Source organism: Pezoporus wallicus, unplaced genomic scaffold (genome assembly GCF_028554395.1).
Source record: "Pezoporus wallicus isolate ANWC-B61680 ecotype Strahan unplaced genomic scaffold, APGP_CSIRO_Pwel_v1 contig_6217, whole genome shotgun sequence".
NCBI lineage: Eukaryota > Metazoa > Chordata > Aves > Psittaciformes > Psittacidae > Pezoporus > Pezoporus wallicus.
In genome coordinates, this window is record NW_026637336.1 from 890,404 (window position 1) to 913,050 (window position 22,647).

Sequence of the window (22,647 nt, forward strand, 5' to 3'; positions counted from 1 at the left end):
GAAGGAAGCTCCTTCGTTTCCCACACTTCTTCCTACAGTCCTGGGATTAGAATCATAGAATCATAGAATAGTATTACTGCAGGAACCTTCATTCCTCACTCGCACTCATCTACTGCCTTCTCAGCCTCCTTCAGTCTCTGCAAGGCTGTGGCCAGCCGCTCTCGGGCACCATCCAGCTCCTTTTCCATGAGCTATTCAGCCACATTCGCTTCTTATGGAGCATAAGATACTGTCTTAGTCAATCATTAGGGGAGAGGGACTCTTCGTCAGGGACTGTAACAACAGGAGAAGAGGGAATGGCTTTAACCTGCCAGAGGGGAGACTGAGATGAGCTCTTAGGCAGAAGCTCTTCCCTGGGAGGGTGCTGAGGCGCTGGCACAGGGTGCCCAGAGAAGCTGTGGCTGCCCCATCCCTGGCAGTGTTCAAGGGCAGGTTGGACACAGGGGATTGGAGCAAGCTGCTCTAGTGGAAGGGGTCCCTGCCTGTGGCAGGGGTTGGAACCTGAAGAGCTTTAAGGTCCTTTCCAACACAAACCAGGCTGGGATTCTATAACATTCTCAAGACCAAACAACAGCCTGAAGGACATCCAGTAAACATGAAATCTGCAATTTGTTTATGAGGGTAGAATTTCAGTGTTTCTGTTCGTTTTGTGTGCTCTTCGATACTGACATGGGTAGAAACCAGGCAGGAAAAAAACACCATGTTTTAAACACAGATTCTGATAGCTTTCAGTTGTGCAAATCCAGCTGAAAATGAAAAGAGTGGCGTCATTATTGTAACCAGTAAACAACTCTAAGGCATTCTTTTAGAGCAGTATCTTCTGGTGTGAAGAGAAAAGCAATTTGGGTAATTCTGGCTGTTGTTTTAAGTACCAGCCTTCGAAGAAAATGAATGTTCCTTTTGAGCTCCATGCTGCAAAAAAAATGGAGTCAAATACTCAAGAGAATAGCGTTTAGCTGTGTTTTTAATGCGAATCGTCTGTTTGAATGCAGTGTGAATCCTGTCTGAAGTCCCATGTGCTGCATAGAGTCACCCGCTCAGAAAAAGCTCTTTGGGTACCATTTCCTGTGTGTCAAGCCAAAAAACAGAGAGGAGAGCCAAAACCTTCCCTCCATCACAGAAGCAGACTTGCCAAAATGGTAATTATTTTGTGTAGTGTAATGATGTTATTTCAGCATACATTGCAATAATGGTCATGCTGCATTGATTGTTATTTATACAAGTATGTCAAAATGCTTTGTAGCTACAGTGCCAGGAGCACAAAAGTGAACTGCAGCTGCATTAGCCAGCCTGGGGTGGGGGGGGTTAGGATTATTTTAACTCACTTTCTTAGGTCATTATTTGTATCTTTTCTGCATAAAACTATTTAGTTGTCTTCATTGCTCTTTTGTATCTCAAACTCCTTTTCGACCCTTGCTTTGATTGTCTCCCCCAGCAACATGGCCATCTGTTTATTGCTGGCTGGTTTATCTTTCTGTCTCTCCACTGATGTTTATGTTCTCTGGGTGTTAACAGCAGAGAGATACCAAACAGCTTGTCTATCCTAGCCCTGCATTGTGGTAGTCGCTGTTGTGGCATCCTCTCTCATAAAAGGCTTTTCTCAGATGAAGATCTCTTCTACAGATGAGCCCAAATGCTATCCATGTGCCCAGCCTGTTCAGCACAGAGCAGGACTCTGCCATTGGGGCACCACAGGCACATTCCTCTTACACCTCCCTCGACCTGCTGGAAAAAGGAGGGGACAAACAGTATCGTAACTCATGTCAATACTAAGAATGAAGCTTTTATCTGACAGCTTTTATATGGGCTGTGTGACTTGTGTGACTATTCCCAGTCCATTTCTCAGTGTTCAAGCAGCCAGGTGTTGAATGGGAAAGCCCAAATGTACACCTGAAGTGAGCATCAATGTCAGAGACAGCAGGCCATGTTTAAAGTAAGTTACTAACACACCCAGGGCTGTTTCCACTTCTGCTATGTCTGAATCCAGGCTATTCAGTGGAGTCAGTGGGACTCAGTCTGCCTGTGACAGGATCTCAAGTGCTGACATTAATCAATGGCTTCAAATACCTTTTATCCTGTTTCTCCATTCTTGCATCCCTTCCAGCCTCCTTTTCCAAGGGTTTCCTCAGCCGGTTTCAGTATGGGAATGGCGAGGAAAAACTGGTGTCATTTCTTAGAAGAGAGAGAAAAATAAACACTGGAATGTACCTTTGAATTCCTTCCATTACAGCAACAAGCAGGCAATGGAGTAATACAGCAAGCACAATTCTTTTGGACATCCTTGAAATGCTCAATAATCCATTTAATTTAGAACCATTAGAGTGCCATTACATGCTAAATTCTTTCTGATACCTCGAAGCACACAGTATTGTGCATTAAGACTTAACCATCATCTTATGCAATGGGTAATTATCTTCCCAGTGTTTTGATTTTTAATCTTAACTCATTTCTCATAATGACATTCCTTTTGTTGCCCCAGTAATAACTGTCTGCTAAATGGAGAGAGAATTATACATCTTGGGCATCAGTATTGCTAAAGTGTATTACAAACCACTGCTGTAGATTCATAAACTTAAACAAGCTGCACTGACCTTTACCTGTCATCCTGTGTAATGTTCTCTATCTATGGTTGTTAAAGCATGGTACATGCATTGAGCTGGAAGGCAGCTTGTCCATACAGAGATGTGAAAAGGCTCCAGGGACCCTTGAGTGAGCTGCTTAGACCTTGGATTTGCATCCACTGACTTAACTGGTATGAAGGGTGGTGGTTCCATGCTGGTCTAAACAGCAAGATGGGAGTGAAGAGGGTTTTGCCCCACTCACCCCAGCTGCTGCAGTGATTTTACTATCATTTGTGTTTCTTCTGCACCATCTAACCTATTGTTAACAGCCCACTGAGATCTGACATTAAATAATTGTCTCCATAGATAACTATACTGTCAGAAATCCTCCTTCCATTGGTTTAAAATAGAGCACGCATTTCTTGGTGTGTGTATATCACTAAAAATAAGCTATCTAGGAGTAAATGAGACTGACTTAGAAATCAGGGGAGCTTTCAGATTGCTGTTTTCTCAGCAAGGGAGCAGAGCCAACTGATACAATCCAGCCTGCAGGGAGGAGGATGCATGTGCATCACTGGCACGCTCCTGCTCATCAGGTCACGCTCAAGCCAGAGCTGCGGATGCTGCTCCCATCCCTTAGAATGATGAGGATGTGAACCACAAGCACATGGGAATTCTGCATTGGGTTTGACTTTGTGCATATCCTCTCCCTGTGCAAACCCTCAGTGCACAGTTCTGTGGCAGAATGTCGGTGTAGATACATTAGAGTAGAGCAAATGTAATAGGTGCTGAAGATACAATTTCAGCCCAAAGAAAATGACACATCCTCATTCCGGCTGACAACCAAAACAATGCCGTGCTTGAACCAGGGATGCTGCACTGGTTAGGTGGAAAAGCTATTAGACGTATGACGGAGAGCAAATAGCACTTAGCATTTTGCATAAGAAGTTGACAGGTTTTAAAACATTTCCTTCAGCTTTTGCTTTTTGAATGGAAAAATCAAATCACCAGCAAGAATGGAGGCCCATCCATGCAGCCTGCTCTGCTTCCCTCTGTCCCACCTCTAAAGCAGGGAACATGCTGATGGCTCTGTCCAAGAAAGACTGAGAAGTCTTCAGTATTCCAACACTTTTCTCACTGCTTCTCCAGATTTTATCCAAATCTTTGTTGCTGCTAATAATTGAATGTTGTTATGAAGGCAATTAGCAAAAACTTTAGAAAACCACGGTGCATTTTGTCTTTATCAGGAGTGTAATGAAACATAGAATCCCTGACTGGTTTGTGTTGGAAGGGACCTTAAAGCCCATCCAGCTCCAACCCCTGCCACGGGCAGGGACACCTTCCACTAGAGCAGCTTGCTCCAAGCCCCTGTGTCCAACCTGCCCTTGAACACTGCCAGGGATGGGGCAGCCACAGCTTCTCTGTGCACCCTGTGCCAGCGCCTCAGCACCCTCACAGGGAAGAGCTTCTGCCTAAGAGCTCATCTCAGTCTCCCCTCAGGCAGGTTAAAGCCATTCCCCCCTGCCCCAGTTCCTGTACAGACCTCCACAGCCTCCTTTCTTCCCTCACCCAGGACTCCCCTTTAGGTATACAGTAGCCCGTTTAGGGACGCAAGGGGACCCAGGCCCAGCCCTAGCACACAGCACCATGGCACACCATGTCCTGCTTCTCATCAGAAAGCAGGGAAAACTTGTATTCAGCAGCAGGATTTGGAACAAAGAGTTTACTAATGAAAATACAGAATACAAGCAGAGGATGCTAGTTCAAGTGTCCAACATACTTTACATTCAGTTTCTCTCTCGATGAAAGCAGTTCCAAGTGAAAACATCTGGGTCCGAGGTGAAACTTGTTTGTATGTTTTCAATGCTAACGTTACTCCCAGAAAGTCAAGGAAGGGGAGGTGAGCTGTCTCCTTTCAAGTAGGCTGGCTGCAGCTACTGTACATTGAAATACTCATCTTTTCCTACTAATTGCTGTGTGGGAGTTATTCACAGAATGAAAGAACCTTTTGTATTCGCTATCGTACATACCACCTCTAAGACATGGCTCCGCTATACTTCGTTACTTCTCTGTGATCTGAGCAGGTTAGTGTTTTACTCTATTAGCAATCATCAACAAACCTTTACTTGAGTGATACAGAGAAGGGCATTCAAAACTGAAACTAGGATTTGATTGTGCAGGCAAGTTACTGATTCAAACCCATCTGCTGAAAGTAAGCTCCCCTTTGGTAGGGGGCAAGCATGTAAACGTGCCTCTACATCTCCTTTGAGATCTGTATGTAAGCCAGCAGCGCCAACACGTCTGAAAGTAAAAACATGAAACTGGAAGGAAGAGTTTAGGAAACTGAGTCAGATTTCTTAATGTATAAGTGGACCAAAGTCCACCAAAGAAAAAGGAAGGAAAGACACTGATGGGAACTTTGACACCCACGCGTGAGACAGCAAACAGGCTCAAAACTGTGGCTTGAAACTCAGTGGTATGGGTATTAGGTTCTGAGGATACGAATCAAGTGAAGAGAAGAGCACAGGGATGGCAGGAGGGTGTAAAGAGAAGAAAAAAGAGGACAAACTCAGAGAAGGGTGAACCATGAGGAAGAGGATGATTCCAGTCTCTGTTTAATCTCGGAAACACTGGGGGACCAACTCCTTACGTGGTCAGTAGTGCCACTCCACTGAAGCCTAGAGCACCCTATAGGGATGGCTTAGCTCTCTAATTGTGTTCAGAGTGATAACTCTACATTAGAAGTCATTCTTTAGACCAATGTTTATTTCTACATGCCACAAAAAAAGAACCATCCTTAGAGCATCAGAAGAAACCAAATTCAGTATCAATGAAGAAACGTTGCTTTCGGTGGATAGTGCAGCCCTGGATCCATGGGGAATATTCTTTGTGAGCAAGGATGTTTGGTCTCAGCGTCTTCTGGGAGCAAAGCACTGGGGTTGGAATGAACTTCAGCTATGGAAAAGAATGAGAAGTTTTCCATTATAATGTTCCATTCTAATCTATTTAGAAAGAAACGTGTCTGTGCAGAACTCACCCATTTAACCACTTTGGGGAAATAACAGAAATCAACGTGGTTCCAAAAGCAACCGGGAATAGTTGCTTAGGTCAGAATTCCTATAAAAGCATTCCTAATTCAGAACATGGGTCTGCAGCAATTTCTCCACCTTGGAAAGCAAACCCTCCTGCTGGGATTCTCCTGCATTAACCAGGCTCACAGCAGGTCCTGCTCAGCTTTCTGTGCTCCCCAAGGTCTTTGCTCTTTTGGGAATGCATGGGAGAAGCTATAGTGCTCCCAGACTGGAAGTATGTCCCATGAGAATGACAGCCAGGTGGCCCAGGGTAGAACATCTCTTAGGTGCTTAAGGTGGAAACTGAGCAGAGAATTCCCTTCCTTTTGCAGAAGAGCCATACAACAGGATCTTAAGGACTTACTTAGTACAGCAAAAGCCATCTGTAATGTAGCCATTAACCCCAAACTGAAGCCTGGCAGAGACAAAGCAATGAAAGGGCTCCTGTTTATTGCCATGGGTTGGGAGTTGGCAGTCACCACATGGAACCAGTGCACACTTTCTTACCCATCCTAAAATGTCTATCTGAAGAAGTCCTGGGAAGGAAATCTGAACCATTGAACATGGAACTTGTTCCATTAGAATTTAGATTCCACATAGCCTGGGATGGTGAGTTGGGGTTTAAACACTTTGGTGTAGATCCAGCAGCTGCACCTGACCCATTCCAGTCTGAAATCAGAAAGTGGAAGGCACAGGAATAAACTTCTCTATATTCACATCTCAAACTATGATAAATCAGGGAGGAGAATGGTCTGTGCTTGCCTCTTGTGCCACTTTTGTACCTGCCTTGAAGCCATGGGTCCCTGTGCAGCACAACTGCTGTTAGCTTTCACACTGGCTCTGTCACACTTGTACCAGCAACCCAGTCTTCTATTTCCTAGTTAGTGACCCAATCTAATTTGGATAAGGCCGTATCAAAGAAGACAGAAGGTACACACTAAACCAACTGATTTACCTTCTCCTTTGGTATACCCATTTGTAACGTCAACTACTTTTGATAGGCACACAGAGGTACTGAAGTCTCCAAGTTCTTCCACATTTCTGTGCAGAATCAGCATTGCTGGGGTAGCCCAGAACAAGCCACAGCACTTGTTATTTCTTGCTGAGCTGGCAGATAGCAGAATCTTACTATGATTTAGGTTGGAAGGGACCTTCGGGGGTCTTCACTTTAACCTCCTGCCCAGAGCTGGATCAGCTTGGTCAGGCCACTGGCATCTATTCAACTACTTTCCTTCTGAAATAGTGTGTTTCCTTATAAATAGTGGCTATTTCCATAGCTGCAGCTTATGTCCTTTGCCTCTTCCTGCTGTGCACCTCTGAGAAGAGTCTCTTCTCTACAACCACCCCTCAGATAGCCAGACAGTGGTTATATTCCGTTCTTCCCAGGCTGAGCAAAGCCTGCTCCTGCACATGAAAGTTAGCTACTGCTATGTCCAATATCCTACCTAAATCTCTAAATCTCAGCTTTATGAAGACTGGAAGGCCACCAAAATCATAGCTCACATAAGAGAACACTGAATGTGAGAACAGAATTAGAGACCAAGCTAAAACCTCTTTTGGTAATCTACATTTGACTGCGTGCTGTCACGCCACCATCATATCACATCAGCAGCTATTGGAAGAGGATAAAGAGCTGTTAAGGAGCAATTATCCAATGCAATGCAGAAGGGCTGTAGAGGGGATCCTTATTTCTTAAAGCAGCAGAAGACTTATGAGTGAAGCTAAACAAATCCCCTCAGTGCTTACCAGAGTAGTTACTCCGCCGACATCTCCCCCAGCAGAAGTGTACTCGGCACTGCTTCACTACTTCTTCCTTCATTAGGCAGTGAAACACAAAGATAAAGAACCCTAAAGAAGTAAGCAGAGAAATTCACAGGGTTTCAGGTGGATTCTCCAACCTGCTGCCCCTTTCCTACATTTTCTACATGCCACTCAGTTACCAGTAGGTTATGTATGGGCAGAGAGAGGTGGAACCTGGACCAGAACTGCACCGAGTCCTTTGTGCACATCTAAGGGTAATGGGAAGAGCTTTCTGCAGATTTGGTATCAAAATAATCTGCAAGTCACTGTAGATTCTATCAACCATTTCTGTGCCCAGATGAAAAGGATTGTGCCACCCTGAAAAGGATGAATTTACTGGGACCCATGTTTCACAGGCATGAGTTTGCATCTTTACTAGTATATCTATCCCAGCAACACTATTTAAACACCACTATCATCCCACTGCAATGGAGCTTTCCCATTACAATAGCTAAACACTGTAACATAAAAGCCATATAACCTCTTCCCCATGCTTGAACTACATGATAATGCATATTTATTTCTGTTCCATGGCCCTAAACTGTTGTATTTGTAACAGTATTCCATTCAGATATTACCTTGCAAGGTGTTAAAGATGCTGAAGAGATATAAGAACAATATCCTCACTGCTCCCCAGGCAAAAAAGACAAAACCCCAAGTTAAGCCCAAAAGGAACATCAAACTGAAAGCACTTTTGAGGTCTTGGAGAAAACTTCGTTTCCAGAACCTGGATCTCTTGAGTGTCCTGGATTTCATGGAGTGGATTTGAAGGAGAACAGTGATGAACATGGCTGTGTTGATCAAAAATATCAAGAAGATGTAGGCCACAACGGAGATGTAAAACACTGTGTTCTCCTGAATCCAGCAGCTGCAAGAAAGGGAGGTACGTGTTCAGTGAGGAGTTCTATGAGCAATGAAACTAAGGAAGCCTGGTTTCCGATATAAGTGTCTTGTATGGTTCTCCAAACCCTAGTAAGGAGCATTCCCTAACAGCAATCACTTCCCGTCAGTGAGGACATCCATAGAGTCTCCACACTTGCCTTTTTTACAGATGTTACAGAAATTCAACTTTGAGACTTTAATATTTCTGCCAAATTCAGATAAACCTGGCAATCGTTACACAACTTCATAATGTAACTAATGTACTAATGTTCGTAAATATAATTCTTATTATACTAATATTAATAATTAACTTCATCCGGGACTGTAGCTACAGGACAAGGGCCAATGGGTTCATACTGAAACAGGGGAAGTTCAAATTGGAGATAAGGCAGAAGCTCTTCCCTGTGAGGGTGCTGAGGCGCTGGCACAGGGTGCCCAGAGAAGCTGTGGCTGCCCCATCTGTGGCAGTGTTCAAGGGCAGGTTGGACACAGGGGCTTGGAGCAAGCTGCTCTAGTGGAAGGTGTCCCTGCCCGTGGCAGGGGTTGGAACTGGAGGAGCTTTAAGGTCCCCTCAACCCAAACCAGTCTGGGATTCTATGGTTCTACATACACAAAGAAACCCTGCCTTAGGAAAACTGAGTTAAATACCACTTCATTAGGATAACACAGAGATGAGCCCTGGTTAGCTTTTCCTCAGGCATAAGTGAGTTTTACTGCCTTTTTTGCTGGAGATGGGTAACAGTTTTCCCTCTGAGGTGTCCTGGGCGTGTGTTGCCTCTCTGATGGGATAGAATTCAAATATCCCAGGTAATCTTCCCCAGGAAGTGATCAGATCATGCCAAACAGAAAGCGGGTGAAAAAATGGAGCATTCTTTACTGGAAAATCCTTCTTTAAAAAGGATGAAAGAATGCAGCCTTTTCCCCCAGGAAAAGGGAGGATGGTGAGATGAGGTCAATAAAAGAATTGGAAATGATGAAGAGACAGTGACAGTGAATTGACATTAAAAAAAAAACAGAAACAAAGGTGCAAAATCCAAAGCCATTATTCTGCCTTTAGGTTTTCCCAGGAACTTAGAACATGCAGGAGCAGATACAAATGAGACCGAGTTATCCATGAGAATGAGACATATACATCAGACTGAGCTAATGTCATGTAAAGAAAGAGATTTCCCAGACAGCACACATGGAGTTGACTGGCAGAAGCCCTCCCTGTCCTCAAGCCCAGTCCACTGGTGTGAGAGAATTACTCCATGTAGTAGCTGTACATCCAAACTGATCCAATGAACCAGAACCACTAAAAGGAGAGGATTAAGATGGGGGAGAAAAGACCGAAGCCAGAGAAGAGTTGTTCTGGTTATTTCTTGTGTCTTTTAGATATTCTGTTGACCATCAAAAAGCTTATACTTACAAGTTGCTGAATGGATTGCTCTCTGAGAGTGATCCATCGCCATAGAAGTCTTTATTTATAATGAGCACAGTAGAAATGACGAGAGCTGGTATTCCTAGTATGGAAGACAACAGAAAAAGAAATACTTAGATTAATAAGAAAACATGGAGCCTATGGAAAGATGTCAGCTAATCTGATGGGTACACAGCAGACTCGGACATCTTTGGATCAAACCGTACCCCTAAGGATCCCCTTTGAGACAAGTGTAATTCAATGCATGGTAGAGCAGGCTTAATCTCCTTATTTATGTAAATTACAAACGAGTAGGCATGAAAATATCTGTGTTTGCAAAATGTTTGTGAGTGTTCAAACAGCTCCAGAAGGGATCCAATCTGGTTCAATGAAATTAAGTGATTAGTACAAACAGCAGCGGCACGAGATAAGCAGACCACAGCATTTTGTGTTAAGATCCAATAGAAACAGATGTTTCCCAGGCAGTGTCTTCCCTTCAGCCCACTTCCCATTTCCTGGATTTCTTTCAGTCCTGGTTTTTCTGCTGGGGACGGCTGCCACCAATATCACCATCACGGAGGGCTGAGAACTACTATGTGCCACCTGAGATCTAGGGGTAAGGATGATGACATTCAAAAGCCTAATAACCCCTTTAAAATGGCATCTCATGGCAACCCAAAACACACAGATCAGATTCTGCTCTGGGTTAGTGCCTCTGATAACATCTCTTAAGAGCTGAGCCAGTATTTTGAGTTCTTTTGGTTATGTTTCTCCCAAACAAGTCTCTGATGCTCAGTTCTTGGAGGAAAAGTGAATGAATTAAGTCCTCAGGAGAGTTATGAATGAAAGCCAAATCCAGCCCCCATGGGGGAATCATGCATAGAATAGCAGGTAAAAAGCCTAGAGAAGGAGATTAAAATCACTTCTGAGCATCACCTGTGCAGAGGTGAAGGCTGTGGGCAGCTCATACTTCCTCAGACACACACACTGCTGTGAGATGCCATGATAAAGCATCCCTGTAAGAGGGCAGGAGGGGTAGGGAAAGCAGTTCCTTATGCCCACTTCCACCTTTCCTTGCATGTGACCATGCAGGGAGCAACAGGTACACCCTACAGAAGAGGTGCTTACTTACCCCAGCCAGCAATAGAGCATTTTAGGATGTACTTTGGGACGTAGACATTGAAAACCTTGACGAGAGCCAAGTAAAACTGAACAGACTCCAGACACATCCACGTGAAAGCTGCAAGGAGGAAATAGTGAAGGAGCACGGCCACGGTGATACAGAGAGCTGGCTGGTTGAAGGAGGCCAGCCAGGAATCGGTGAGGAAGACCACGTTCAGCATCAGCAGCGCAGCACAAAGGTTGAGCAGGAGTTTTGCAGGGTTGTCTCTCCGCAGCTTTCTAAAAGGAATGGGAAGGTCCACAGGGTTGTCATTGCAGGACTTATGCTGGGTGCATTCACTAGTGCCAAGTAGCACAAATGGGTGTTTGTTATGTTACAGATTGAGTTCTTGTGGTATGAGATGAACGACAGAGATGCTGCAAGGCCTGGAGCAGCTCTGCTCTGGAGCCAGGCTGGGTCAGCCGGGAGAAGAGAAGGCTCCTGAAGGGGAGACCTGAGAGCAGCTCCAGTGCCCAAAGGGGCTGCAGGAAACCTGGAGAGGGGCTTGGGACAAGGGATGTAGGGACAGGCCAAGGGGAATGGCTTTAACCTGCCCGAGGGGAGACTGAGCTGAGCTCTTAGGCAGAAAGCTCTTCCCTGTGAGGGTGCTGAGGCGCTGGCACAGGGTGCCCAGAGAAGCTGTGGCTGCCCCATCCCTGGCAGTGTTCAAGGGCAGGTTGGACACAGGGGCTTGGAGCAAGCTGCTCTAGTGGAAGGGGTCCCTGCTCATGGCAGGGGTTGGGACTGGATGAGCTTTGGGGTCCCTTCCAACACAAACCAGGCTGGGATTCTGTTATTCGATAAGTTGTGTCTTCATGAGTGTTTTGTACCAGTGGGTAAGTTTATGAAATTACTGAAAATGAGGAACATGGAAGTTGCTGAGCAGTTCAGACCAGGGCTTGTATTGAAGCGTGAGTGTTTGGATCCCTCTTATTTTGCCATGGTCATGGGTTAAAATAAAGCAACATTTACATCTTCCCTCCTATGCATCACAGCACCAAATATCACCAAACCTTCTGATAGTTGCTTCAAATTCATTATTGCAATAGGAGTAAAAAGGACATAGGAAAAAGGATCAGACTTACTCAAGGGCTAGATATGTCACCAGTGTTAAACACAGAAACAGGGAAGAAGCACCACATCCTGCATAGCTTATCAGAGTTAATATTCGCTCCTGTGTGGTATCTATCTCAGTCCGGGCCAAGTCCTACGTAACAAGATAAGAAATCACTCTTGTTTGCCATAACAGATAATGAAAATTCATTTCCACCTTTCATATTGATAAAGAAATTTATTTCCATCCTGCTTATTGTGACTTTTGGAGGGTTTCCATTAATATTGCTATTGAAGGTAATAGGGCTGGCATTACCCCGTTGCGATGGCTGTATCCTGCTGGGATTAGACAACTTCAGCCTACTCAGCTTGCTCTGACCTTGCCTATCCCTTTGCATGTGTTGCAGCCCATTCTCAGGCAGTCATCTCAGGTTTGGCATTCAGCTTTTAGACGCAGTTTTCCCTGTAGTATAGATTTAAAATGACATCTCCCATATTTATATGAAGCTTTCCTTTTTGACAGAGCGCAGATTCCACTTGCAGGAAGATGTGACTTCACTAGCTGCCACTGACAGGAAGTAAGCTTAACACAGTATTTCCAATGCAGCAAATAACACATTAATGGAGTTGATGATTGCAAAAGAAGTCCAAACTACATCTTGTGAAATGAATTTGCCTTGAAGCAAGTCTGTTGTCTAACAGCAAGTCTAAATGTCTAATGAAGACCTTTAGAGGACTTTATACCATAACCAATTATTGTAACTGCTTGGTTTGTTAATGGTGATTTTGACAAACCTGCAGATAACTAACAGCTTGTATAGCTCTGAATCTCCCATCCCTCCCCAAAACTAGTGATGACTTTGGTTAATGCCACGGGACTCTTGGAGATGATTCACGCAATGCTTACCAGCAGGACTCCAAAATGGGTAAGATGGTTACAAAAACAGATTGTATAATTCCTATCTGTAGAATCCATTTCACACCCTGACGTATTCCAACCACCCAGTCCATCTGTGTAATAGAGAAAAAGGGAGTTTTAAGCAGAGAGTTAGTCATGCTCAGTCATTTATAGCTCCGCAGCCTGCAGAATGTGTGAATACGAGCTCAAGTTGGTACAGATTGCAGGGTCATTGAGCAGCACACAAGTGAGATTTCACACAGGAGCACTTCTTCTGTAGTTGCCTGAGAATCTCAAAACTTGGCTGAAAGCCTTTGGTGAATGCAGAAATATTTGAAGTCATTTCTATGCCTGCACACAGAGAAAGCAAGAAGGTAAGGAAGAGTGTGCTGGACTAGATGACGCTGCAGGATGTGCAAACACAGAAGGCAAGGGCAGAGGGTTTCTTTAGGCACAGTGTAGCATTGAAAAAGCCAGATCTTCCCTGGTAAGATTAAGTTTATGTCCCTATTTATGTGGCATGTATGATGCGTTCAGAACTCAGCTTCTGATTCTTAAAAATAGATATTCTAACACCAAGAAGTGCAGAGAAAACTTCTCCCACGTGTTCTGAGTTCACCCAATACACAGTTCCCTTTCCCTCTCTCGAGCCATATTCAAGACTTAACACCAGCAAAGCCCCACTGACTTCCCTGAAGTACCTACGAGAAATCAGCTCACATTTCCTTTCATTTCTGCTTTTATTTCCTTAGGCTAAGTCTTCTTATTCATGTGGATGCATCTCTGTACAGTGCCACACATGTCTCCTACTGATAACAGTGATTCCTGAGGTACCAACAAGAGTCAGCAGCACAGACTCAACAGGACGCCCTCAAAGCTGTAAGCTGCAACGTCAAGGAGCCAAAGGCTCTGTGCTGCTGGAGACAGATCAAGCCTGAAGCTCTGTAAGTAACACTTACTGTTCTTCTCGAAGTCCCAAAAGACACAGTGCACCGCTGCATTCCCCTGGAAGCAGAGAAAAAGAAGGCTGTGACATTCAGTCAGCACACCTATAACCCATGTGTACTCGCAGATGTGCAGGTCACTGAAGATGCCAGCAGTTCATTGGGAATCAGATGGATTATATAATCCCAGCCTGGTTTGGGTTGGAAGGGACCTTAAGGCTTATCCAGCTCCATCCCCCTGCCATGGGCAGGGGCACCTTCCACTAGAGCAGCTTGCTCCAAGCCACTCCTGGTTTTCACCTTGCCCTTTACCAAGGGAAATGCCAGGAGTCAGTGATTTTCCCAGTTTTAGCAGTCTCCTTTTCTCTTGTAGTATTTAAGGACAGCAGAAAATCTGACAGGTTGTCCAGTTTAGACGGATGCCTATGTCTAATCTCAGTGGCTTCATGTGCTCTCGGAGATGTCATACCAAATTACCAGTGAATTTCACAAGTTATGACTAAGACTACAATAACAACCTGAGATTTTACACAATAAACCCCCACAGTTCTCAGCTTCTATTTTACAGTGTCTATGTTCCCATTCTGAAGCCAGGCAGGGAAGACACATAGAGCTGAACAGATATAAATGGGTATCCAAAGCAGTGTTTTCTCTTGGGGACATTCTAGTTTATTACTCATGATGCTGCAACAAACTTTCCCAAGGCACAGATTCATTTTCTTTTATTACAGTATTAATAAAGTTTAATAAAGCACAGAGTTTCCAGGAAGCCACCCTAACAGATAAGCTGATAAGATCCGTGATCGGCAGACTGTCAAATATAATGAGGCAGAGAGCCAAAGATGTAGGTTAGGATGATATTCCATTAAATATTTAATGAGGATAATTTTAAAAGGTCAAGGAAAAAAGTCTGAGAGGTGCCAGATGGTGGAGTAAAAGTGATGGAAGAGGGGGGGTTATCTAGATGAAGTCTCTGGGTACACAGATAATCTGCTAGAACTGACTGGAAGGAGCTTATTGACATAAAAGCAGCATTTTCAAGCTCTCATTAACTTGAACTTTAATCACATTCATCTCATGGACTAGTTTGGTTCTGCTGTTAGTTTGCAATATACTCACATGGAGGCTGGGCCATGAAGGTGGGCAACGCACAAATGCTAAGGGGGAACTCAGTCACCAAGCTTGACCTGTGCTCATTTAAAAATAACTTAAGGTAGATTTTAGTTTCAAACCATCATTTTGAAACCGAAGAAATTCATTTTGAAGATATCTGTGCAATGCTTTGATTTTTTTCTTTTACCTCTTTTGGTGGCTAAACCAATTCGCTGGATTTCGAGCAACTACAAATGGTTTCAGTCAAATCCAAAACCTGCAGTTTTTTAGCAAATCAACTGTTCCTTGGACAAAAATCAGATAAAACAAGGAAACAATGAAATGCCCCTTGCTGCCAAGCATGGATTTAGTAGAGAGGAGATGCAAGCTTTGCTAACTGCAGAATTAAATACCAACATCTTCGTGGTCTGTGAGCATTTGGATTGATGATCACAGAGAGATCAGGCAGCAAAATGGTCTAAACTCGTTTGTTCTGTTGATGGCTTATTGCAAGGCCAGGTGAAATAGGCTCTACTTCAACATGTCTCTGATAACATGAACACATCCTACCGTATTATGGTCTATGTGCTGAAGAGTAATAGTCACAGGCTCCTTAAGGGTCTGAACTGATGCATTTTCAATGCTGGCACTCACAACATAAGTATTCAACCTCTCCTTCGTTAAGCTGCCATCCTGCAGTGGGAAAATACACACATGAAAAGTAAAACCCAAGCTCTTCCCTGCTTCCATTTTCTTCAGTTGTATTTTTTGGAACACATGGGATGCCTGATGTCATTTAGCCACTTGCTACTTCATTAGAAAATGTAATTAGTTGCATATTCAGGCGCAGTCTCCAGAGCAGCTGAAGCAGAGCAGAGTTTCAGATGCATCATCTGGATTGAGAAAGCTGTATAATCATTTCAGTACATCAGAACATCCAGTTGTACATCATTAAGCTCATTAGGCAGCAGACACAATGAGGAGTGCTGCTTCTGTGTGAAAAGCATTGCTCAGCACACTGTATTGCTCCATCATACCAAAAGAAATTTCTCCTTTTTAAATCACATTCACCCACTCCCCCCTGAGATAAGAAAACAGCAAGTAGTAGAATAGCCCTAAATGCTGTTATTTTAATGAAGACATAAATCTTGAAGTTATTTCAATGCTATTTGACATGTACTATGCATGTTCCTTAAGCAAGGGCTCACCAGCAGGGGAAGATTAAGGGATGTTCTTGTCCTACAGAAGTATTAGAACAGCTTTAGCTACAGACAGTGAGCACCAAGTCTGAGGTCTACAGACACCTCTCAGAGCATCCTTGCTGCAGAGAAGGTTTTGCTGCCTGGGAACATTTTCCCTGCACAGTTCTTAGTGCTCCATCAGTCTGATGCTAAATGTGCCCAGAACAGATAAAACTATTGGGTTTTTTCTTTAGCACACACCAAGAACAGCAGAACTGATTCCTGCTGTGTTCGCATTTGGTAGGAGTTGTAGTTACCACAAAGAGTGAAGTCGTGCCAAAGAAGTTAAACTGGATCTTGGAACGCTTCTCCGGGTCAGAGTGCTTGATCCCAAGGAATTTCTTCAGTGATTCTGGCAAAAACACCGAGGCCAAGGCCTCTTTGAAAGGGTTTTCCTGAATGTTGATCTGCAGGGAAGAGAGATGATGTGTTCAGAGCCGCTTTCCTCAGGTCGAATATGCCATGGTACAACACAGCAGGATTGTCTGGTTGAGTCGGTGGTCCCCGAGGTGATATTTTGCTCTCACCTTGAGATCCAGGCCTCTGTTGTAGGAGGTAACGCCAAAGGCCAGCCCTCCAAACGTGCTGGGGTCTGGACGAGTTACCAGCAGAGCCATGGAAGTGGTTATGACCGATGTGTTTCTTTCTGTGTAAGTCACCTTATAGCCCATCTCCTCAGTTGTCTTCAGGATACTTTACCAAGAGCAACAGCAAGAAGGAGAAGAAGCAAGAAATATACATCTCTTGAAACGTTCTGCTGGCTTCTTAATATGCACCCAGGAGAAGAGAAGCAGTTAAAAACCTCTGCTGTGATTTATGACCATAAGGAGCAATCACTAGAGCAGAATGGGTCCATTAATGGGTGGATGGCATTTTGTCTGGCACAGGGTCAGACGATGGTTGAGTTAGCATGTTGTAAGCTTAAAGTCTGGTAGGTGAATGATACCCTCCTATAGGAACAACACAAGGTGGCTCTGGGAAGACCCAAGTCTAAATTCACACCCAGTCAAATACTGTGTTTCATCTGGAAGGCAGTGACTTGTAAAACCTGCTGATTTGATTGTCTGCAGTCATCTAATTGTACCTCCAGTGAAATATCAGAGCCAGAATAATATAGTCTGCAGGGGACCTCTGGAGTTCTGACATCCAGCTTCCTGCCTTCCCCAGGCAGGGAATACTTTAAACACAGGTCATTTGCTCAGGGTCTTGCCAGGGAAAGCTCTGGATATCACTGAGGATAGAGATTTCCAGGCTTTCCAGGCCCTGCTATCAGTGGGCTTTTTCTAAGTAGAGAGAAGAGGCTGGAATCTAAAGGAAGCAGTAAATTAGGGTTGCTTAATGCTCCTGGGTATTAAGCATCAGAGGCAGCTCCAGGTCTTGTTTGGCCTCCCTTAAGGCTATTCAGAGATGCAAAAGGGATAATACCCTATTGAAAACCTGCAAGAGAGCTGCCCCCAAGAGACTAAAGGAAAACCTTACTGTCCTTTGCTCTGGTGCTCTCTTCATGCATCATCAGTCCCAAACACACAAGGAGCCCCAAAACTGCCCTAGAGCTGCAAAGCCTAGAGTTCAACTGCCCCAGAATATCTGGGATGCAAAGTCTCTGCTGAGATCTGGAAGAAGCAGCATAATAGCTCTCGTGAGGGTATCGTCATGGTGGGACTCAGCAGGCATCATCACAGTGGTCGTGCTCTTTGGTGCTTTAAAGTAAGGTCTGATTGATGGAAAAGTGAAAATAGCAAAGGTTGGAGTTGTGAAGGCACTATTATTACAATCTGCACCTGCCAGCTCGCTCCCCCAAGGATCCGGACTCCAGGGCCTATCAGAACATCATCTGTGTCCCTAAAACTTTGTATTTCATGGGAGAAGCCACAGTAAACATTTCACTTAAACCCCCTCCCAGCCTATTTGGGAAGGCAGAGGTGTTGAGTGCTGGCAGCTATCACAGCCCCCTCTCCACACACTGCGGTGCAGTAGATTTTGAAGGGAGAGCACAGAGCCGAAAGGATCACGATGCTGCTCACTGCTTTCTCCCTGACAGATTTTCTAAGCTGGTTTTGACTACTCCTCCTTGCAGCCTCCTGAGTTTGAAAAGGCAACGCAGAGGTGTCCAGTGCGAACAACTGGCTTCTTGCCTACACCATGCCTCACCTAGAACTTCAGTGCAAAGTTAACTTCCCTTGCTTTGAATATTTCTTATTGACATTTCTTATTAAAGTACTGGTTTACCTTAAGTAAACCAGAAAATCACTGATAATCAGGCTTTAAAATGAGAGATGCTGAGAGACTTTAATACAATGAATGCAGCATCCTTACACTGTTGGTTAGCAGCGGTCAGTGCAATGTAGGATAATCCCTCCTCTTTGGAGCTTCAGGCTGTGCAGTGAGAAGTGGGTAAGCTGCCATGGCCAGACCAGAGGTGGGTGAACTCTGTACTTGCATTTGCCTTTGAAGAGGCTGGCAGTAGCTTTCTGAACAGACATTTCAAAACCAAGTGGTTGAGTTGCCTTTAAATAGACAGTTGAGTCACCTTTAAGATCTCAAAGGACAGAGATGTTTTCAAAGTTATCTAGCAACTTCAATTTTAGCACGGGTGAGGATCACATAATGGATGTAGGATCCTAAATGTAGATTTGGAAGCCCTCCGTGCTGGGATGTGAAGGTCACCTTGGAGATGAGATGGCAGCTCAGCAATCTCTGCTCTGCCTCCAGACTGAGATGCCCACAGAGAACAACCCTGATGGTGACTTCTGCAGAGCTGGTGCTGATAAAAGCACCTTTGCCAACACAATAACCAGTTTCTACTGCTAAGAACCACAAACACGTTTAAGATCCAAGTATGGATATTGCTAAGTGTTGTGGTGCTACTTTAATGGACTACTCCATGGTGCCTTTGTAGCTTAGGAAGCCACTTCTGGTTGTTATCTTACTTACCTATTGGTCACTTTTCTCATGTTCTCGTCTTCTATTTCTTGCAGCAAAATATAGTTTAGTATAGACAATATGGACTCTGCAAGTGCCACGCTCACGTCTGCAAGCCTTACAATCTCAGAAACTTTACTTGTGATGACTTCCAGTTCTTCCATTTGCAGGGTTGCATTTGGCAAGAGGTATAGAATCTGCTCTGCAACATCCTGTGCATTCTCTGAGGAAAAAGAAGAAAGCACGGGTGATTTACGTGGCATAGCTATATGTCTACTTGTACAGTCTAGCTATACAGCTCAATGCCTCCATGTTAAAGCAAGGAACTGGTCTGCTTCTGTTCTCTTTCCATATGGATATAATGCTTCCAATCTACTACAGAATTATGTCCTAAGAGTAGGTCAATGAGCCCTCAACATATCAGTGAAGCTGGCAAAAAGTAAGACCTGGGTATCTCAGCTTGTATGTTAAAGGAGTCAGAATATTCTCACCTCCCTTTAGATTCTAAAGGTTACCTGTAAGCAACATTTACTTTTAGCTTTGGTCATGCTTACAAGTTCAGATTTTGGAGTTCAGATTTACACAAGTTCTTCCTATCTGCCCAAATGCTGCTTAACCAGGGCAGCAGCAAAAGCCATTTCTGAATGATAGAGTTTGAAAAGCTGTATTTGCCATTCACCATCTCATCATCTCTCCTCAGTGTTTTTATAGAAGCAGTTTTCCACCCGGGGACTCAGACAGCCCGCATGCAACTGCACATCTCTTTCAAGGCTCTATTATTTGATGCCACTGCTGAGTAGGTGGATGAGCAATGGTATTGGTTTTGTTCACCATTCAAACAACTTGTACTGTTTGCATAGCTTAGCAAAGATATAATCAGGCGGTTAAAGGTCACCTTAGAGCTTACATGAATTACAGCACAAACTTTTCGCTTCCATACACTAATCAGTGCCTCTTTGTACAACATTATCAACTACTTCAATGCAGTAACATAGACAGGCAAAACCTGTCATGTTATTCAGCAGTAATTCACTTTGTTCTAAATCTAATCTCTGATTTGAGACAAGTCTTCAAAGTGATTGCTAGAGAATTTTGAAGCACCTGCAAAAATTCATCTACATTAAAACCACTTTAAGATGCCCAGGTGAGCAGGATGCACATAGAACAACCTTATTGCTTTGGTTCTTCAGATGTCTAACATAAGCATTATCTAAGTATAACTGTTTTTACCTTAATTCACTGTATCACTGAAGTATTTGATGCCTTACCTTCTGTTATCATGGTATCCTGGAGGTCTAAGATATTATTTGGGAGTTCTTCCAGTAATCTACATTCAGTCAAATCTGGTTTCCTCCAAAAAGCTTGCTCCAGTTCAATATTAATTCCACTGAAAAAGGAAAACAATGTACATTGTTACAAGAAAAAAACATGTATTAATGGATGTTCCTCATATTTCCCACTCAGGTACATTCAATGTCATTACTTAGCCCACTTTTAAAGCTGACTTACAAGCCAGATCTGACTTAGCACTCATTTAGCAGAGTGGGAGCAGAGCCCAAATGCCAGAGCAATTTGAAATGCATCTGGAGGTACTGGAAGGCAGAGCTGTGAATGGATGGCACAAACCACTACCGGGCATCCGTTCCCCCTCCCTGCTCAAGCAGAGAGTCAAGTGCTGCTTGTGCTTGCTGCAGGTGATGAAGTGATGCAGGGCTCCCTTCTCCCGCAGCCTGTGCTGGAGCATCCCTGCACACTCTGCATCTTCCTTGGCACGGCGGTGCTGTGCGCCACGGCACGCTGCCATCTCCTTTCCCACCACTCCGAGCTTGGCTCTCCCTCCCGTTTCCATGCAGGAACCAAAAGGAGATGATTTTGTCACTCACCAGCTCCTCTCAGCAGACTGCAGAGGGTTTTTCCTGCAGTTCACCGCCGCTTTGGCCGCTGGCTTTGTTAGCGGCCAGGAATAATTCCCCTTGTAGGTTGTGTGGGAAAAGCTTTCTGGACAATCCATGAGGGCTGAGGAAGAAACACATAGAATCCCTTTCAAAAGATAGAATAACTGAAAGGTAAACACCACCCCCCAACACACTGTTCTCTGGCCTCCTTTCCTGTTGGGAATGAGCTGTAATCTGCAGACTGGAGAGGAGCATTTGACAAGTTTACTGGCTGCAAGAGAGCATTTTGCTGAAGTATTTCATCTGTTCTTCTACAGCCTTCTTCTCTTTTGCTTGGCAAGGTCAGTTCTCAGGTAAAGCGTCATTCTCCCAGCATCACCAACCATATTTAATGTCAGAACATCCTTCAGGCTTCTCTAACCTATCTGAAGGTGCTTTCACACTGCCCCACATTATCCCCTCAGTGCCCTTCCTCCAGGCTTTATTTGGCTGCAATAAATAGATGATCTTTTGTAAGTCTGTGGTATAAGATGTGCTTTTGAAGTCCAAGTACAGTTTTATAGCTCTTCTCTCTGGCTTCCTTCTGTGTTTTAAGGAGCAATGGAGATTGTAACCAAACCAACAAAGAGAGTGGAACTGGAGAACTTAAAGAGGGACTATTTATAAGAGCAAGTAGTGATGAGATAAGAGGGAACAGCTTTGAACAGAAAGATGGTAGACACAGGTTAGATATACGGAAGTTCTTTGCTGTGAGGGTGGGGAGTGTCCTCAGAATTACAAAGCATGTGGTTTCCAACGAGCATTTAATGAAGTATTACATTACCTATTGGCTTGACAGCCACATCTTCAGGTTTCACATACAAGGATAATAGTCCCTCTTCATAAGTGCCATTCAAGGATTGCTTGACCTTGAGACTCAGTGCTTCTTGTGTTTCAAGTGATGCGGCCTTTATAATGGCCTTACAGATGTAGCTACAAACATGATACACAAACAAGGCTACCATATTAGTAACATTCCACAATTAGAAGTGACTACAAAATGAAGGAGTAACCCAGAAAAGTATATTGAATTGGATAATTTAGGTATGTATTTTGTTTGCCATAAGTGCAGTCCAATGGCAAGTGTCGCTTCTTATGCACACTAGTACCCTATCACTGGAGATGCTTTATAAAGGATGAATTATTGGGAATACAGACACAGGAATCTTTTTATAGCTTCGTGATAAGTACCACAAGAGGTTTCCTGTTCATGTTATCCTGGCACAGGAACACCTTTGTCACAAGTAAGCATTTATCAACCATGTTTTAAAGTCTGGAGTGAGCTAGCCATAAAATGATGAGGTGCTTGGGTACCCCTGTGTCCAAACAGAGGTGGCAGATGCCAAGGTCTCTGGAAAACTGGGATTTAAGTAACTGCTTTCAGTATCTCCTTTGGATTCCAGCTTTTTGTCCTCAAAACAGCTGGTATCTTCTGGGTAACTGTGTTTGCTGACTTCAGGAGGTTTGGAATGACTGTGTCTCTCTTTGGATGGCTTCAGGCAAGGCAGAAAGATGCAAAGAGACCGCTTTCAGCTGTAGATAGAGCATCTCAATGGACCTTTAATTTAACCGGGGGCAAAGAATTGAGATGTCCTTAGGACAGGGATGTTTCAAGTGTTCCCAGCTCACTCCTGTCTCTACATGACTGTTCCCCACTAAGCATGGCCTTTGTAAGCCGTTTTCAACCA

At 44.0% G+C, this 22,647-nt stretch overlaps 1 protein-coding gene across 5 annotated transcripts; it reads right to left on the minus strand.

Annotated features, from left to right (window-relative positions):
* Positions 1-474: 474 nt before the first annotated feature.
* Positions 475-22,010, minus strand: ADGRG4 (adhesion G protein-coupled receptor G4). Of its 5 annotated transcripts, XM_057404876.1 has the most exons (16): positions 21,744-22,010; positions 20,909-21,041; positions 20,294-20,412; positions 19,038-19,248; positions 16,631-16,796; positions 16,361-16,510; positions 15,433-15,555; positions 13,786-13,831; positions 12,836-12,939; positions 11,961-12,082; positions 10,846-11,114; positions 9,723-9,816; positions 8,011-8,300; positions 7,379-7,480; positions 6,140-6,301; positions 5,226-5,516 (listed from the first exon to the last, which is right to left on the minus strand). In XM_057404876.1, exons 1-16 carry the CDS (start codon positions 21,922-21,924, stop codon positions 5,389-5,391), a joined length of 2,400 nt encoding a protein of 799 aa, XP_057260859.1. In that variant the 5' UTR covers positions 21,925-22,010; the 3' UTR covers positions 5,226-5,388. The 5 variants fall into 5 exon arrangements, 4 of the variants coding, with proteins under 4 accessions (XP_057260861.1, XP_057260862.1, XP_057260860.1 ...); XR_008971625.1 differs by lacking the exons at positions 5,226-5,516; positions 6,140-6,301; positions 7,379-7,480; positions 8,011-8,300 and adding exons at positions 475-746; positions 1,326-1,725; positions 2,068-2,172; XM_057404878.1 differs by lacking the exons at positions 5,226-5,516; positions 6,140-6,301; positions 7,379-7,480; positions 8,011-8,300 and adding exons at positions 1,785-2,172; positions 3,570-3,734.
* Between the last annotated feature and the right edge of the window lie 637 nt (positions 22,011-22,647).

Bases quoted from the DNA above. Each gene is read 5' to 3' on its own strand.
- ADGRG4 (XM_057404876.1), bottom strand. From the start codon at position 21,924: ATGGTAGCCTTGTTTGTGTATCATGTTTGTAGCTACATCTGTAAGGCC. The intron at 12,940-13,785 runs GTAAGTGTTACT...TCTATTACACAG, and splicing joins TTGGGACTTCGAGAAGAACA to ATGGACTGGGTGGTTGGAAT. The intron at 9,817-10,845 runs GTAAGTAAGCAC...CTTCCATACTAG, and splicing joins ATGCTCTATTGCTGGCTGGG to GAATACCAGCTCTCGTCATT.